Raw genomic sequence first — 19,036 nt, 5'->3', positions numbered from 1 at the left:
CACCGTCATTTTGCACCAATTTTTTGAAATTTTGGAAGCCTTTTCGAATAATTCTCTAGAAAATATTTCAATAGGTTTTAAAATTTATTTTATAAATTTACACTGCAGCTATTCATAGATAAATAAAAAAATATATTGTACCCTACATCCAATCACAGCGCTCCTAATTTGACTTCCTTCACCTGTCTTGGGTACACAAAAGGCCAACCTAATGCTGGGAAAATTAAATACTACCGTTTTCCCTAATATCACGAAATCAGAGATCCAGGTTTTATACTTTCCCTTTAAATCCAAGAACGATAACTCAACAAAACCGGAACTACGCAAAAGTGACAACAAAACACGTAAAAAACAGGACATTATGCATCATCTTCTAATCAATATGTAATATATTTTTGAATCTCTGTTACAATACATTGACCATGGAACGCCCGAATCAACAGCAGCAACAGGGAGACCAGGTGGCCTGGTGGTTTAAAATTCTTGCAAGAGCAGTTGGAACGATTGGAGGCCTTGGTAAAAATTATTGCGACCGGTTTTTTGACAAATTTTGTACATGCAGTGATCATGTACATAATTTGTATATGAGGGTGGTAATGGGGCTACCTTCATGACAAATAACGGTTAAAATTCTTGCCAAATGACGTTAACGGTAGTGTTTGGGCATGACGATACAATATACAATTTCTTATAGACCATGACAAAATCTACTGATTTTCACAAATCAAGATAAAATTTTCCCCTAAAGTCACGGTTATGATTTTTATTTAAGACCTCTGAGGAATCACTATAAGGATATTTTGACGCTACTGGTAATAAATGACGCTGATTGTGACTGTTTGACGCCTGACATATCGTATACACATGTACATATGATATCTGTAGTTAAGCTGTTTAGTTCCTGAACCAAAGATATTTTCCTCATCATACCTGTCAACTGACCCGTTTTTTGCCGATGTGACCCGAGATTTTCACAATTCTGAGGGATCGGGACACCCGCCGGGTCATTGAAATAACCCGGGAATTCCGAAAATGACCCGATTTCACCCATATTTCTTAGCCTTGAGATTGATTTCATAAGTAATATTCCTTTGAAATACCGGCAAATTCGTAATTCTTTCATGAACAGGAAGTTCATCTAGCTATGTAAACTGTCAAATTAAGTGACCCATTAAGTGCATGGCCTCATTTGACAGCTTTGGTGTCAAACACACTGTTCATTAACACCAATTACCTAAGCTTAAGGTCGTAAATAAATTGCACTATAAACATAAACAAACATATTTCAACTAGTTACTTCCCCTTATTTGTCACCATTCAAAATTATTCCTTATATTTACGTTTTATGGGTGAATAAGATTAAATCATAAAAAATATAAAATTCAAATACATATTGAAAAATAACTTTCCAATATTTTTATACCTTCATACAATATTTAAAAAAAAGTTGAAAATTATTTTTTACATTTACACTTCCTTTTACTGTATTACTATATTTTTTATTATAGTCTAATTTCTCTGACAATGTAAAAATGATATATTTACAGGCAACATAGCTAGTAATCTTAAACATTCTAAAATTTCATTTCTAAACTAAACATAGTGGTTCATGATTACAAAAAGTATAGGATATTATACTAAGTTACACAAATTTATAAAAATCTATAAGAGTGCAATGAAACAAGAATTAATAAGGTTTAAAATGACTGAACCAAGTGAAAATGCATTGATGTTTTGGTATCTTTGATATACATTGTAAGAAAATGTACCATAAATACTGAAATTCAGCTCGAAAAAAAAGTACGCGTTATGACCCGAGATTTGATTCTTCAATGCAGGTCATGACCTGCATTTTCATCGTCACAGGTTGACAGGTATGCCTCATTCTTTAACCAGAAAATATTCTTATTGAATTAGACCATTTATAACATACATGTAAGAGTGGTTTCCCAGCTGATTTATAGCAGTGAGTGAGCTTGAGAAGATACAAATATATTAATATATCTCAAATTATCAAGTGAAAATACAAAAATGCATATATATTTAATTATTATTTAAACAACATCAAACTGAAAAGTTTGCTATTTTATGTTCTGTTAAAAAAATCAATATCAAATTTATTTTGAAACATTTACCAGACATTCGCTGTAAATAAACATCAGTATGTTGATGGATTTCTGTAAAGAAGAAGAAATAGATGTTTATCAGTGTTTTCACCCAAAAAACACCCTGTTAACACACCTACCTGTACATTTAGGAAAGTTTTAAGGCCTGGCATCCACTAGATATATAAAACTTTTATAATCAAAGTTAAATGTATTTTATTTTTTCAGAAAATTAAAAAAAAAAAAATTCTGTTTCTGCAAAAGATGTAAAAATATTTGCATTGTTATAAATGGCTCTTCACTCATTCAAGTCTCATTGTTATTATTGTACAATAATATATTAGCACGCTGCTAAACATTATCTTAATGACAAACCTTTTCTTTTTCAGTTGCCATGGCTACAGGAGTAGTTGTGTGCATCAGCTTTTCAGCGATATGCATATTAGCTGGAGTTCTCCAGATGTAAGTTCATGAAAGAATAATGTTACACTCTTGATTTACTCAAATGGTCTCTTATTTTATACATGTCTATAAAAAAAACTTATTTCCATCCTGAAGTCAATAGACAAATGATAGACCATGTTTTTATGCCCCTTTTATTATGCCCCATTTATGGGTGTTATGTTTTCTGGTCTGTGCGTCCTTCTGGCTGTTTGTCCCGCTTCAGGTTAAAGTTTTTGGTCAAGGTAGTTTTTGATGAAGTTGAAGTCCAATCGACTTGAAACTTAGTATACATGTTCCCTATGATATGATCTTTCTAATTTTAATGACAAATTAGAGAAATTTTCCATTTACATGGTCCACTGAACATGGAAAATGATAGTGCGGATGGGGCATCCATGTACTGAGGACCCATTCTTGTTCATATGTAGAATGTAGCAATTTATCATGAGGTCCTATTGGCTAAGATAAGTGCAACCCTCAACAGCATATTATTTTTCACAAGGAAATTGGAAAATCAAAAAGATTACAATTATCAGTCAAGCAGGCATAAAAGTTAATTGTCATTTCATAGTGATAACTTAAAAAAGGCTAATAGTTCTAAGTGTGTAATATTTCTTGTAGTACTATGTACATGGGATAAGGTGAGTTGAAGTGATAACATTTATGTATTATAATACATTTATTTGTCTATTCCAGATTTATAGGATTTGTAGCAGTAATATTTGAAGCACCTTGTTGTTGTCAGTTCTTAGATTTTACTGATAAAATAGGGAAATTTTCAGAAAATAGACCATATTGGCAGAAAGCTGTTACATATTGTATGTAAGTAAATATCAAAAGGAGTGAACTATTAACAATTTTCATATCCTCATTAAATACAAAGCATATTATTAACACTTCTTAAGATAGCTGAAGTTTGCCTGTGTATTCAACCACATATAGTTACAACACCAAAAAAAAATTGATAGAAAAAAGCTCACTTTCCATTAAATTTTTTTTATGTTTTTGATGTTTCAGATTAACAAGACATTAAAACAGTTAGATGCATGATACATTTTCAATTATGGCACACAAACTCTTGTATTCCAGAATTGATTTCCTTCAAATTTGATATTATTGTTGGGATTGATAGAAGGACTCCTCTCAATTTTTATAATTTTACAGTTGTTTAAAATTTCAGGACGTTTGTTTTCAGATTTTTTTATTTTTCATATATTCTTCCATAACTTGAGTTTGCTTGGATTGATTTACTGGACACTTGACAAAATTGTTTGAAATGGTGAATATAAAAAAAAGATGTTTGATTAAAAAAAAATTCAGATATTAAATTCCAGAGTTATGGGACTTTGACCATTGGATAATCCAAAGACATTTTTAAATATTATGTACTAGCTCTACTTTGGTTGGATTAAATTACTAAACACCAAGTATTCCAATGTTTAGTACCCATACAAAAAGTATTCCAATGTTTAGTACCCATACAAAAAGGTGTTGAACAACCTATATCCTACCAAAATAAACATTCTAACATGACATCCTTCAATTGCTTTGAGTACACACCCATGGTAAAATATGAATATATTTCCAGGGCTGTTCGGATGGTACTCCCACGTCATATGTTTTTTTTATGAATGAGGTACCCGAAGTTATAGAACAATGACGTAAGAATAAAATCATTTTACGGGAAAATACATGCTTGTGAAACTGAAAATCATCACAACATGGACACGTAAACAAACGATGCTTAAATGTGGTACAAGCCAAAAAAATTTTATACATATAAGACATATAAATTAATAATCATTTAAATTCATCCAAAACTATCTACATGTAAATACGTTGTTGTAAGAAGATTAAGCATGTCACTAATTCAGTTTGCTCCATTCTTTTAAGCCAATTTAATAGTGCGTTTATTTATGGGAATGGCAAATATTTGCCTCCACCTATAGCGCTTCGATCCAAAAGAATTGCTGTATTTGTCCAATTAGAATATTCAATATTCAAGCCCCCAAGAATTATTTCTTAATTTTAAGACATTTCAAGCATCTTGAACATCAGCTTGTTCTAGCGGGTTTGCTTGATATAATTGGTAATAAAAACTCATGTTCAAATCACTTGATGAATTTGTCTCTAACTGATGGATAATTTAATGTTATTTTATTGTATTTGTTGTTTCTTTCAGATTAGGATTGATACCAATTATAACATGCTTTAGCACATCAACAGTATTTGGCAGTGGTCTGGTGTTTGCCGCAGGTGTAGTGTACGGTTTAATGGCAATTGGCAAAAAGTGAGTTATTTATTACAAAAAATCATGTGCTATGATGCTAATTAAATATGAATAAAAGGAGATATCATATGCATGACAATAAGAAACAATATCAAGGGTTGGTCAACAAAATTGTAATGTTCCAGGAAGTTCAAATGAATGCAGATTTTTTTCAAAACAAGAAAATCAAAATCAAATTTTCACAAAATACAATGTACATTCTTTTCCTAAATCACCTAAAATTGATATCCATGAAAACAAATGAACCCACAAGTTTCCTTGAGGCCTCTTTAGGTTTGATCAATTTTGAACAAAATAGACTTGCTAAATAAGAATAGAGATAGAATGGTAGGGATGATTTTGGTAGAAAAGTTTACAATTATGGACCAATGTTGAAATCGAAAGTATATAATTTTAATTCAGGAGGTGTTTTTTCTTTGTCTCTGAATTTTCTACAACCTTCCTTTATAAGGATACTTTTGTGTCCATGTATAATCAAAGTCGGTTCCTTCTGAAATCAAATTTTCCACACTGTTACATATATTGCTCTTACAGTTTCTTTCAAATAAACTTAGTGTGAATTATATAAACATATGTAAATCAAACAGTTTTTGTTGATATTCAAAGATTTACTTCAATTGTATTAATGTTGAATAGTTATCAATGTTTTTCATTTCTTAGTTTTGCCATTTTCTTTCAGAGCTGACCGAGACACAATGTTATCTAAAGCTAAAGGAGATGATGTTGAACTTGGTACAACACTTTTACAAAACGAACAAAAAGTAGATTTACATGTACCTGAAAGCCCTGGAAAATCATGATGGAACTTAAAAAATGTTATAGACACTGCCAGATAAAGGACAATATTGAATGTTTTACACATCATGACCTGTTAAAACAGTTTAGATATATATTGAAAAATGTTGCATATTACATTTGAATTTTGAAAATGGACAATGGTCCTAGAAATTAATGCTGCAACATTTTTAATATTTTGTCAAGTACAAATTCTGTATAACTTATGATTTGGTTTGAAATATTTTTATGCCCCACCTACGATAGAAGAAGGGCATTATGTTGTCTAGTCTGTTCCTCTGTTTGTTCGTCCGTGCGTCTGTTCTTCCTGTTTCTGGATAAAGTTTTTGGTCAAGGTAGTTTCTGATGAAGTTAAAGTCCAATCAACTTGAAACTTAGTACACATGTTCCCCATGATATGATCTTTCTAATTTTAATGCCAAATTAAAGTTTTGACCCAAATTTCGGTCCACTAAACAAAGAAAAGAAAGTGCAAAGCTCAGGTTAAAGATTTTGGTCAAGGTAGTTTTTGATGATGTTTAAGTCCAAAAGACTTGAAACTTGGTTCACATGTTCCCTATGATATGATCTTTCTAATTTTTATGCCAAATTAAAGTATTGACCCTAATTTCACGGTCCACTGAACATGTCAAATGATAGTGGGAGTGGGGCATCCGTGTACTATGGACACATTCTTGTTTCAATTTATAATATATATTCTTGACATCCTGTTGTCAAATTTTATCAGGTAAAATATTAATATGAATTTCCAGCTGAATGGATTTTTACAGTTTTTACCGATCCTACAAAGCAAAGTAGCAAGAGCACTAAATACAATATTCAGAATTATCAAAATAATGTTATCTCAAGGTTATTGTTGAAAAGATTGTAACGTCCGTATCACGAATGTTTCACTGTTATAATGCTGGTTGTGTTTTCAGCATATGGGTATGCAAGTATTTTGGATAGGTATCTTTTTGCCTTCTTAAGTGTTACTTTGGATAATTGATGTTTATTACAGATTGTAGCTTTGAATGTATGTGAACAAATTCCTGAAGTAACAATAACAAATACCAAATAACATCTGTTTATTCATGTTTTTTTTCGACAAAATTAATACTAACATAAAAGACGAAATTTTTCACAATGGAGAAAATATGTGTCACAATGAAAAGCATGTGATATCTGATTGTGCTTATTACGTTTTGAGTGAAATTTTGTATTTTAGTAGAGGACAATCAGACAGACACATTTTACAATTATTTCCCTATGGTTGTTCATGACTTATCTCAATAGGGAATGCTGAAAGTAAATAAAATTTGAAGTTTAGGTTGAATTGGTTATTTCAACCAATACTTTTACACAAATTAAACTGGTTAAATAATTCTGAATCTTATCTCGAGAGCCAGAGGCTATCAATTATATTTACAGTATGTAATGACATTACAAAAAAATATTAATTGCAATTTTGTTTTATCCATTTGTGTTCTTTTATGGCACTCAATACTTGTGTGCTGAATTGTGTTCCTTAATAATGCTTTTATTTGGGTTGTCCATTTTACAAATAGCTCGCTTTGTTGCACCTACTTATCTTTGGGAGCTGGACATCATTAGCCATGAATATTTTCTTTTAATACATTGCTTTTCTTGTTGCTCTTTTACATTACAAACAATTTCATTATTTTTTTATACCTTTAAACATTTTTCAGGTGGAAAAAATAAAATAAAAAATAGAATGGCTTTCAATGTTAAGATAATGACTTGAAGATCGATTTCTTCTGTAGGAAAATTCAATTGAAAATTATTATATTTTCCATATCTGGAATTATTCTTCTAAACTCAGAAAACTTACTTTTCAGAGTGCACTTTTTGGACATTGTGCTGTATTGACTATTTGACCAATAATTTTTATAATGTACCTATTCAAATTGTATCACATGTTTAGAATATTGGTAAAGGAAGATGAAAATATTGACCTGCATCATTCAAAACATTTTATTCAGTTGTGTAAAAGTATATGTGTAAGTACATGTGTATATTAAATTGTAGTGAAATGAAACCTAGTCCAGTACTTTTATTACTGTTTGTTTATGTTATTTGTAATTTACATGTTTGAGTTTGTAACAGCAAAACTATATGTAATTATTAGATAAGATAATTTAAATTCAGTAAATCTAGCAAGCAAATAATACTATCAAAATTTAAGGGCATACGATACAGTTACAGAGAAGGTAATGACGTTGCTAACGTAATATGTTATTTTCGCGACGTCAAACTGTGACATATCGGGAAAAGATGCATTTTTCGACTGATTTTTATCTTTCAAACCGATTTAATTTGAAAAAGAGTTCATGGACCCCTTTTTCAAAACGGCATTTTGTTTCATTTTGCAGGGAGATTATGTGTCCCAAATTTTATAAAACTGTAAATAGAGGATTTTTTTTAATTTTGATAAACATGCAGTAAAAAATGACGTTTTTTCATCAATTCATGAAAATTTGATAAATATAAGTTATTTCTGAATAAAAAATTGCATTTTTTTTAGGATACTTATGAAATACAGAAATTATCGATTATTTATCAAAAACCAATTTGTGTTTATCTTTTATAACAAAAAAGTTATGTCTTTCTTTCGAAAAAGAAATTACGGCCACAAATCTGAATTTTGAGCAAATATACAAAATTTCGATCTCATTTTACTCAAAAAGTAGCACATGAAGGTATTTTTTTATTACCTATTTGATTTAGTCAGGTAAAAAATAGCCTTTATGCAAATTTTCATGAACTTGTAAATACAGGATCAAAACTGTATCGTATGCCCTTAAAATTTGAGTTTATTCTGTGTAAAATACATCCTTTGGAAATTTGGAATTGTACAGTAAAAGCAAAACACATTGTTTAGATCAATGTTTTCTGAATACTAATAATGTATATGTACCTATTTACAAATGATGCCTTCATGATATTTTTATTATAATGGAAATCAATTTTCCTTTGTTTAAACTATTGGTTGAAATTAATGAAATTGATATACTCATGTCGAATTTCTGATAATCTAATTATTGTTATGCAGAAGATTTTTCGTTAAAATTTAAATATATAATTATCAACAAATAAGTAGTGGGATATTATAATAGCTGACTAAAACATCAGTTATAGAAGTTTTAAACCTTTGTAAAAAAACGTTTTTAAAGAGAGACTTCTATTTATACACCATTACTGTTTACAAGTGAATTTGAATTATTATACAGACTTATGTAATGAACAATATTTTAAAGATTTTTGGTAAAAGGAAAATATCTCTGTTTTAAATGTTAAGTTACCCAATTGAATTGCATTATATGTGTGTTGTATATGTGTTTAAAGTTATGTTGTGTCATTTCTGAATTTTTCATTACGCAAATAAAGTTGTTAAGACCAGATTATTTTTATAAGTTATACATGTGAGGGCATTATTTTCCACATCACTTACTTCATTGAATAGAAGTCTAAATGTCATATAACCTTTCCATATTTTTTTGTGGAACTGCCTGGTGGTGCAAGGCTATATTTAATATGAATATTTGAGACTTTTGTTGTAAATTTTATTTGCCATGACATTTTGCTGGTTTTTTCATTGGGTGACATATGTATGCCTGAATATCAAGATGATCCATAAATGCTTTCAAGACATAGACATCATGATAGTTAAGAATAATTGCATAGTACTTATTATTGGGATGAATGAAATAGCAGTTGTCACTATTGTATACCACAACATTATTGTTTATTATGTTATTTAAAATATACATGTTGGGAATTGCCTGTTATTTATGAATTGTAGACACAAATAAAATTTAAAAGCATTTTCTCATTGATAACAACCCATTACTAGTATACCAGTACTATTTACTATTCAGAAACCACCACATTTTGAAAGTTACCAATGTATCATAAAGTTAGTTAGATACTCTATAGTTTTTTTCAATAGGATATTTTACACAATGAATATTTTATACAATGAATATATATAAATTGTATATAGTATGATATAAATTACATATGAGTTTGACTGTCCCTTTGGTATCTTTTACATTAAATATCATATAAACTTCATAATATATCAAAACTAAATTAAGGTCTCTAATAAAGTTATGATGATCAGTTCAGTATCTTGTATACTTTATGAAATATTATAAAAACATACTTCAAACAATGATGATTGCTTACTCAAAACAGCCTTTGTTTATCCAATCATTATACTTTGTTTGTAATAATTGTTAGTGCATCTTATATGATGTGTTTTGCAATTAATTAAATAGTAAAATGATGAGGAATAACTTGTTCATGCCCTGTTCCTATATCAAGGAATCTTGAAACACTTTTATGTAGGTATGTTTGTTGGTTCGTTTGTCCATTGGTATAATGTCTGGCTGTCCTGCTTCAGGTTAAATGTTTTAGTCAAGGTAGTTTTGACGAAGTTGAAGTCATGTCAACTTGAAACTTAGTACACATGTTCCCTATGCTATGATTCTTTTTAATTTTGAAGCCAAATTTCACGATCCACTGAACATAAAAAATTGACAATGTCTGCTTCAGGTTAAATGTTTTGGTCAAGGTAGTTTTGATGAAGTTGGAGGCTCATCAACTTTAAACTTAATACACATGTTCCTGATGATATGATCTTTCTAATTGTTATGCCAAATTAGAGTTTTGATCCCAATTTCAACTGAACATAGAAAATTATAGTGCAGGTTTAGCATCCATGTAATATGGACACATTCTTGTTCTTAATAATGCATAATGCAAAATCAAATGGTACACAAACAGCATTTAATTTAAAATGCTTTTTGCTGTCAAGAATTTTGTAGAATTACATGATTTTAGTCTTTTATTGAGATATCTTCTAGCAAACAAAAAAACAGAATGGAAACAGAAAATGTTCCAAATAGCAGCAAACAGCCCAAGTACGCAATGGGTCTTCAACCCCTTGAGAAAATCCCACTCCCAGAGGCAGGCATCAGTTGACCCCTAATCAATAATACGTACTTGTTCATTAAAAATGAACACTTATCTCAATAACATATACTAGTAAATAATAGGTTTATGAAGGGACTTTAGTAAAGGAGGGGCAAGATTCAAAGATATCCCGAAATAAAAAAAAATCCCATTTCAGTATAAATCACTGATGTTACCTTGACCTTTGACCCATTTGCCTCAAAATCAACAGTGGTACGTTTAACCCTATTGCACATTATCCACGAAATATTTATACGGATGTGATAAACAAGAGTTTTTGCAAAATTTCGGTCCATTGTAGGAACTGTGACTTTTGACCTACAGTGGCAAACTACTACTGTACTCAAAAGAGGGACAGTCAAACTCATAGATTAAAAAAACTGACAACGCCATGGTTAAATTTAGAGTGCAAATTTCCCATGCGGTTTTCTTGAATTCAATTAATATTTTGATATTTCCAGATAAAAAGTATCAGTAATGAGTATACCCAAATTTATTAGTGTGTATTTCACATGCATTATAGATAAACAGATAGATAGGAATTACCAGATATACACATACTAAGTTTGTTAAAGGTTGCAGATAACACCCTTAAACCAAATATTGTCCAAATTATTTTTTTAGCCTATTAGCAGGCGATTTTGCCATCATGCCCTATGATACATTTGCATATCTAACATTGTTTGTCGTAATTTCATCATGCCGCATCGTCGTCTCATGCATATGTTGACGACGATGGAGATGATGTCGATGACGACAATGATGATGAGGACGATGAAGATGACGTCGATGATGATGACGATGGTATGATGATGATGATGATAGCCGTTCAACACTGTGCTGATAGTAGCTTTTAACACCAATTGATCAACAGATGCTACATAATGAAGTTTTAGGTTAAGACCATGCAAGATATCTACATAAAGGAAAGACTTCATAGCACAGTTTTGATTAACAACAGTATAAACAACTCCAAATTTCATATTTATTAGTTGGCTATAATATTATGTCCGTGTTATACTATAACAAAAATAACTTTCACAAAACCAATCAAAAATCATCCTTCCATTTGACTTTGTATCCTTAACGATGAATTTGTTACTAACAACTTTATTGTAACATGTAAATCGTGATTAAAACTGCAATGTGGTGTGGTTCACACATATAAAATATATATAACACAATTTTCTAATCGATATTTTGATCGTTAATTACTTTAAGACGGGTCAATTTATGTAAAGTATATACAGCGTGAAATTAAATCTATTATACCCCTGTCATTAAAAGAATTAAATTTCTTTGTTAAATTTTCAGCAGAGATTTAGAATAATGAATTACATTTTCCTTTTAAATTATTTAATCGTTGATCTCTTGTTATCCAGACGTTTTATTACTGGCCTTTGGTGATCGAACCTTCCAAAATCCAATACTTCTATTGTGTGCAACAGCAAATTAATTAAATCACATGTATGTATATTAAAGCGATTTTAAATATTTGATTTGGATACACTATAAGATATACTTGTTATAACTAAACGGACATTTTCGGTTTAAAAAAAGTGTTTTTGTCTTTCATCATGGGTGAATTTCAAACGTCGTTTAACAAAATTTTAAAAAGGGATATAAAACATATTTACAGCGGATTTCCTCAATGCCTCAACATGAGACATTCATCAGTTTATCCAACAATAGAACAACTACGTCAAAAGGAAGAAAGTCATGATTTAAAACTGGGTGTTTTGAAGTATTCCGAATATGACGAAAACTATGGATGTTTGATTCCAAGAGCACCAGCTTTCCGCAATCTTTCCCGCCATGAAATAGATTCGATGGTCAGTCGTTTGAGACAGCCAACAGTAGCGAGTAAACGTATTAATAACACAAGTGACAACACAGTTGTATTGGAAAAAGAGAAAACAAACCCACAGTTCCTAGGAATGAAGAGAGAAGGTACAGATATTAACGAAATTAATGCTAGAATAAATCGACCTACAAAGATAAGCGAGATCAGAAACCACCAGACGAAAACAAAATTAGCAGATATCAGTATTTGACATTCTTTTGAAAAGAGGTGCTGAAATGAAAATATGTTGGATCGTATTCATATTGAAGTTGTCTGATTTATTGTGTGTAAGGTATTTCAATATTACTAATGAAGCCAAGTCTTATGAACTAAACATGATAAAACCACTCTGAATTTAAGAAATAATCCGTTAACTGGATATCATTTTAAGAGGAAAAAGAATGCAGAGAAAAATCCCTATTTCATTTGAGGAAAACATGTCCATAATATAACCGACTTAAAAACTGTGTTACGTGAGAAATATACCACTGGAGAAGTGAAGCATTGTCCTCTAGTCCTTATTCAATTGCATCTCTAGCAGTGTTTGGATAATATATCGTGTTATCTATCCAGATTTGCGTATGTGCTTTATGCAGATGTGATTAATTCATCCGAAGATATATTTCCTGAATTTAAACTATGAAAACATTCATTTATTGTAATGGTAGCAGATATTTTTTGTTTGTATGATATAACTGTGTTTTTCATTATGTAATTTTTAATAATAATTCTTATATTTTTAGTTAAAATAGCGTCTATCCATATATTTTTCTTATCATTTGCTTTCATTTATCTAGATTTGTCAGTTGACTGAAAAATTTGAAACAGAGAGTTAGTGCTAAATAACATCTTGGAATGAAAAGCCCAAATAACAAGCAGTCTAAGTGTTCATAAAAATAAGGGATCCATTTTTAGAAGCTAATTGAAACTAACTTGTAAATCTGTTTAACAGTTACAATTGTTTAAGGCATATAAGGTAGCACTCCACAGTAACTGTTAGAAAATAAAATTAAAAATGCACCACAAAATGTTTTATCATCTCCTATTCATGGATTTCTAATACATTAACCTTACTGTTTGTGTTGTACATGTGCATATGTATGTAATCAGTATCTTCCATAGATTTGATTTTCCAAAGTTAAAAGGGTGAAAAATAATTCCTTTTATGTGTATCCATGGCAACATTCTGCATTTATTTACAACAAAATATTGCAAAAAGGGGGGTAAACATGTCACATATCCCCCCCCCCCCAAATTTGGATCAAACTAGAATTTCAATGCCTTTGAGTGATACCTTTTTAGAAACTGTTTGCATAGATCTTCATAATGATCAAATAAAAAATGGGTGTATTTCGCCTCATTTTTTCGTAAAATCTAATCACAAAGTTCGTGCGACAAAAATTTAGAAAAAAACATTACAATAATTGCCGGACCAATGTATGGTATGGGCATGCAAATACGGACTGTCATACAGAAAACAGCCTATATTACATGCAATACATAATCTTGATGTTCATATAAACCCAATACGAAGGCTATTTTAGTACTCAGCTATTCAAAAAATAATTTTATTTCACACTAGCTCTCATATTTTAAAAATCCACAGGGGCCAAAATGCGAAACTACACACCTAACTGTGGAGTGCTACCTAAACAAATTCTCTAACCAGCTTAAAGATTATAAACAATCTTGGTATAATTTCCGGCCGATTACGCAAATTCCCTAATTTTGTAAATTCACTGTAACATATGTATGTGTGTGTTACATTTTAGTGTTGTTTTTCTGTTTTGTCGTATTTTTCCTCTTATACATGTTATTTTTTATGTGTTTCCCTCAGATTTAGTTTGTAACCCAGATCTGGGTTTTTTTTTCTCAATCGATTAATGAATTTCGAACAGCGTTATACTAATGTTGCCTTTATTTGTATACAATGTCAGTAGATCAATTTCAGGAAAACTCCAACCTTGCCCTTTCCTAGTTATAAGCCTCATACAAACAGTTGTCTTTTTACCGGAGTGAAGCTAAACAATCTCTGTAGTATATCACTATTGAAATATTAAAGCATGGTTTGTTCATGCCTCTTTAATTTATGACCTATAAAACATATATCACATAATCATGATAATTGATCAGTGATGAATTCATATACCAGTATCCAACACTGAGTTAGTAATTACATCAAGAGAGAATTATGGACAAAGAGTGCAAACTAAACGGCAAAAAAATGAAAAAAATGAAAAATAAAGGCAACAGTAGTATACCGCTGTTCAAAACTCATAAATCCATGGACAAAAAACAAAATCGGGGTAACAAACTAAAACCGAGGGAAACGCATTAAATATAAGAGGAGAACAACGACACAACACCGAAACGCAACACACACAGAAAAAAATTGACCATAACAACTCTGATAGTCACTGACAGAAATTGGCCAGGTGACGTTGAACCACCAATCATATGTGCAAGGAGGTGTGCCCTGTCCGGCCAACAGATCTAAGCCAAAGATTTTACCAAGAAAATTATATGAAAATTATCAGATTTTATGTGGGGTATAATAGATATAAGAAGATGTAGTATGAGTGCCAATGAGACAGCTCATCATAATGTCAATATACCAGTTCTTCAGTCGTACTGATTTTGGAAATATCTCAGGGAACTGATTGAATCTGGAGAATTTGGGTACCACATTGGAACAGCTGTGTGAATTTAAAAATAACTTTTGTCGAGAAGGCGAGTTTAATCTTTTTTAAATACATCTTTATTCCGCAGCAACGTTTCCTGATCTTCAACTTTCGAACGCGAAGCAGTTAAAAAGTCTTTCCTGTAAATGCAAATGGGTATAGTAACTATAAATATAAATGTAGAAAGCAAAAGATGTTGTGCTATACCCGTTGCAACAATTCACTTGCAAGTGCAGACTCTGAGTACAGACTCAAACAAATTATACAAAACTATTTTTGTATATTTTGTATATAAGGTTAAGTGTGTGGATATAGAATTCAATGTCTATAAGTGTACCAACGGGGTTTTTCTTTATAACAAAATCGATACCATAAATTATTGTACAAGTTATAAGTAAATTATAGTCAATTTTTTTAAGTGTACAAATTGTAATACTAGTATGTGCAAACACTTAATGTACAAATTACACTTAATGTACACATTATAATTTGTACAAAGTCAAAATACAAATCATAATTTGTACAAAAAAAGGGACGAAAGATACCAGAGGGACAGTCAATATTTACAAAATGATTGCTTGTACACAACATACAGGCCCGTAGCCAGGAATTTTCAAAGGGGGGTTTGCTGGACTCACAAACTCGACTTTAACAGTCACAATTCGAACAGAACATTGACTTTAACAGTGCTTATTCGTTTTCAAGGGGGGGGGGGGGGTCGTCCGAACCCCCCTGGCTACGGTTATGACATACACATGTAAATAATTACATTACTGCATGGGTAGTTTCATATTATTCCGTAATTTTGATTGGTCGAAGCTTTCCAAAAGTTTTATTTTGTTTCACTTACAAGAAAGCTGGATTGTGATTCGCGTAGAAATCCACATCCGTTTGGTATAAGTACAAATATAAGTAAGAAGCAACTTGTTTTTCAAAATTCAGTGTTAGAGGGCGTGGATAATATGGACATTTGCCGATAATTTCCAAGTGTCATTTTATCACCACGATAGAAAACAGGAACTGCTTAAGAACTTGTTAAAGTAGAAAACTTTTGAATTCCCTCGCGTCAATGATCATGAGGGTTTATTAAGGTGTGTAATATAAAGACCATCCTTCCTTTAAACAGATAAAAAAAAATGGCCCAATGTTGTCATGTTCTTTAGCTTTTGATATATCTAATTTATGAAATAAAAATTTTGTTTCATCAAGTTTGACAACAGTTATGTTTAATCTAACATGGCTAGGAATATTTGATTACACATACTAAGCTGTAAAAAGAATACAAATTGTTATTTATAATTATGAAAATTAGTTCACACATTCCCAATTTGTGAGAAAAAGTTTAAAGTTTATTAATTAGTTTTGGAAAATTATACATTACTTCATTTGCAAATGTGATAGTACATGTGAAATGATTATGTTGTTTCAGTATTAAGATTTCTCTAAACTTTCTATGATCTTTTACAATTCTTTGGGTCTTTGTTTTCTTCTATTTTTTTTACATTTTTGACTTTTAAAAAAAAATGGCTTTGATTTTTTGCTTAGTTTACCTACAACCTCTCGTTCGAGATTCCTGTAACTTTGCGCTTATTTAATGCCACCGTTCATCCTGGCACATATTATGATAACGATGAACGTGACATTATCTCTAGCAGAGGCGGAATAAGGGATTAAGAGGGGGCATGAGACCCAAGACCCCGCCCCCGTTTGCTTGTGGGAAATTTGGTTGATTATACAGGGAATTACCGAAGCATGACTGGAGCGGGACTTAGGCAGTCAGTGGGCACCCATTTTCTAGATCCGCCACTGTCTAGGACGCGTCAAGATATGGCATATACATTCTATACATAACAGCTAGAGTATTAACCACCCAGCTAACACATACTATTTTCATGATATTATTGACTGGTTATTTATATGTTTGTCAAAAATATTTCCAAAAAATATTTTATAGACATTTTTTTTTACATCAGAAATTATGCATGAATGATATTTTAACAATGATATTTCATCCCAATGTTTGATTGCTAATAAAAAAAAAATTGTAAATATTTTTTAATAATAAATAAATAAATATTCTTTGCTGATGTTTTTAAAACTTTAAATAGACAGTTTTATAAATGAGAATAATTGTATGTCGGGGAGATATTTCGTTACATATCAATATATGATGGACATTTTTATATTACATTTAATATATATTTTTTAGATGTGTAAAAGAAATATTTATAAAACATTTTTATTTAATATCTATGTAAAGCATAGGTTTGATGTATAACAAAATATTTTTTTGATGTAATATCAATATAATTTTCTTGTCCTAATTAAAAATATAAAAATGGTTATATCTAATGAATATTTTAAAAACATCATAACAATATATTTTTTTCGATTTTATTAAGAAAATATTAGTTAACAACGGTTTCATAAACGTTTTAAGATAATATGTTTAATAGATATTTGTTAGATGTATGATAGAATTTTTTTCCAAATGTTTGTTAATGATATTTGAATGAAGCACATGTTTGATATGAAAAAAAAAATTATAAACATTTTTACATAATATTTCTAATTAATATTTGTAAGATGTACGACAAATGTTATTTTCAAATGTTTGTAAGTGATATTTGTGTGAAGCCCATGTTTGATATGAAAAAGGAAATAATTTTTATATAATTTTTTTAATCAGATTAACATGAATGTCTCCTCATTTTTGATAGAAAAGATTTAACAATTCTAATCTAACTTAGATGAAAATTCCAATCAAGTCAAAAGAAAAATTATCTAGCGAATAACGATCGTGTTTGGAGAGCAGCTTGAGGACTAAGAAAAAACCCAAATGATAAAGTCATACCAAATAGGACTACGATAATCTGTGCCTAGAACTAGAAAATTCTTTATATTTGGCCTAATTCAAATTTTTAAAAACAGTGTTTATAAAAAAAATCATTGATATTTCATGCCAATAAAGGAATATAAGCCAACATTGTGCCAACAATATGCCATCGTATTAGGTACTTATCTCCCCTCTTTATAACACATAATTTAAAAAAAAAATTATGTTATTTCAACGTACTAACAAAAAAAAATTGTGCTCTTCATTCTCTTTATCTAACATTTTCAAACTTTACACAAATCATCACATCATTGACACGAGTTATTTTCTTGCTCTCCAATTGACAGTTGAGAAATTATTGAATAGATATAATAATATACCTACTTGTAGATTTTATGAGTTGACATTACAACAGTCAAATCAAAGCATCAACTTTGTAATAAAGTGGTTATATGGTTGACAGTCTCAATTTTAAAAACATTTGATATATATCTAAATAACATATCCTAGACATGAGAAGAATATTTTGTCCAGATGTTTGAAATATGTTGTCTGGATATTTTCGATTGACACTGAATAATATCAAAATTATGTTATTTCAATATAATATTACTATATTTAAAAATAATGCTCTTTAAACATTCAGAACAACTATTTCCAGAAAATATGCTATTCACATGAGTAAAGCCAGACATATCACGTCAAAAATATGTTTTGGAATGATATTTGGTGACATTCTGCAATATATTTTAAAAATATCAATAAAATGTTTTTGTGCTACATGGGCAGTGAGGTTGTTAGTATTCTGTGTAACTATATATTACACATATTCTACTTTGAACCCTTAAAATGTTTCATTTAAATAAGATTCTAATCCCAATACACCTGTACAAACAAGAGTCTAGGCCATATCATGGTAAACTGAGAAATTAAAGGCATCACACTTAATCGTTAAAAAGGGTATGAGATTCACTAAAAATAAATCGTTTTGTTAAAAATGTATTGACGTGTATATCTGGAAGTAAAACGTGCCTTTTAGCTACATTTTAACATATTTCTAATATA

At 30.3% G+C, this 19,036-nt stretch overlaps 1 protein-coding gene across 1 annotated transcript; it reads left to right on the top strand.

Moving 5' to 3' along the window:
- The first annotated feature begins 293 nt into the window (after window positions 1–293).
- Window positions 294–9,858, top strand: LOC134706974 (calcium channel flower-like). Its single transcript, XM_063566380.1, has 5 exons — window positions 294–516; window positions 2,495–2,567; window positions 3,246–3,371; window positions 4,732–4,839; window positions 5,519–9,858. Exons 1-5 carry the CDS (start codon window positions 423–425, stop codon window positions 5,637–5,639), a joined length of 522 nt encoding a protein of 173 aa, XP_063422450.1. The 5' UTR covers window positions 294–422; the 3' UTR covers window positions 5,640–9,858.
- The last annotated feature ends 9,178 nt before the right edge of the window (window positions 9,859–19,036 follow it).

This window comes from Mytilus trossulus, chromosome 2 (genome assembly GCF_036588685.1).
Source record: "Mytilus trossulus isolate FHL-02 chromosome 2, PNRI_Mtr1.1.1.hap1, whole genome shotgun sequence".
NCBI lineage: Eukaryota > Metazoa > Mollusca > Bivalvia > Mytilida > Mytilidae > Mytilus > Mytilus trossulus.
The sequence above is the reverse complement of the archived record's forward strand: the minus strand, read 5'-3'. Positions and strand labels throughout refer to the sequence as shown.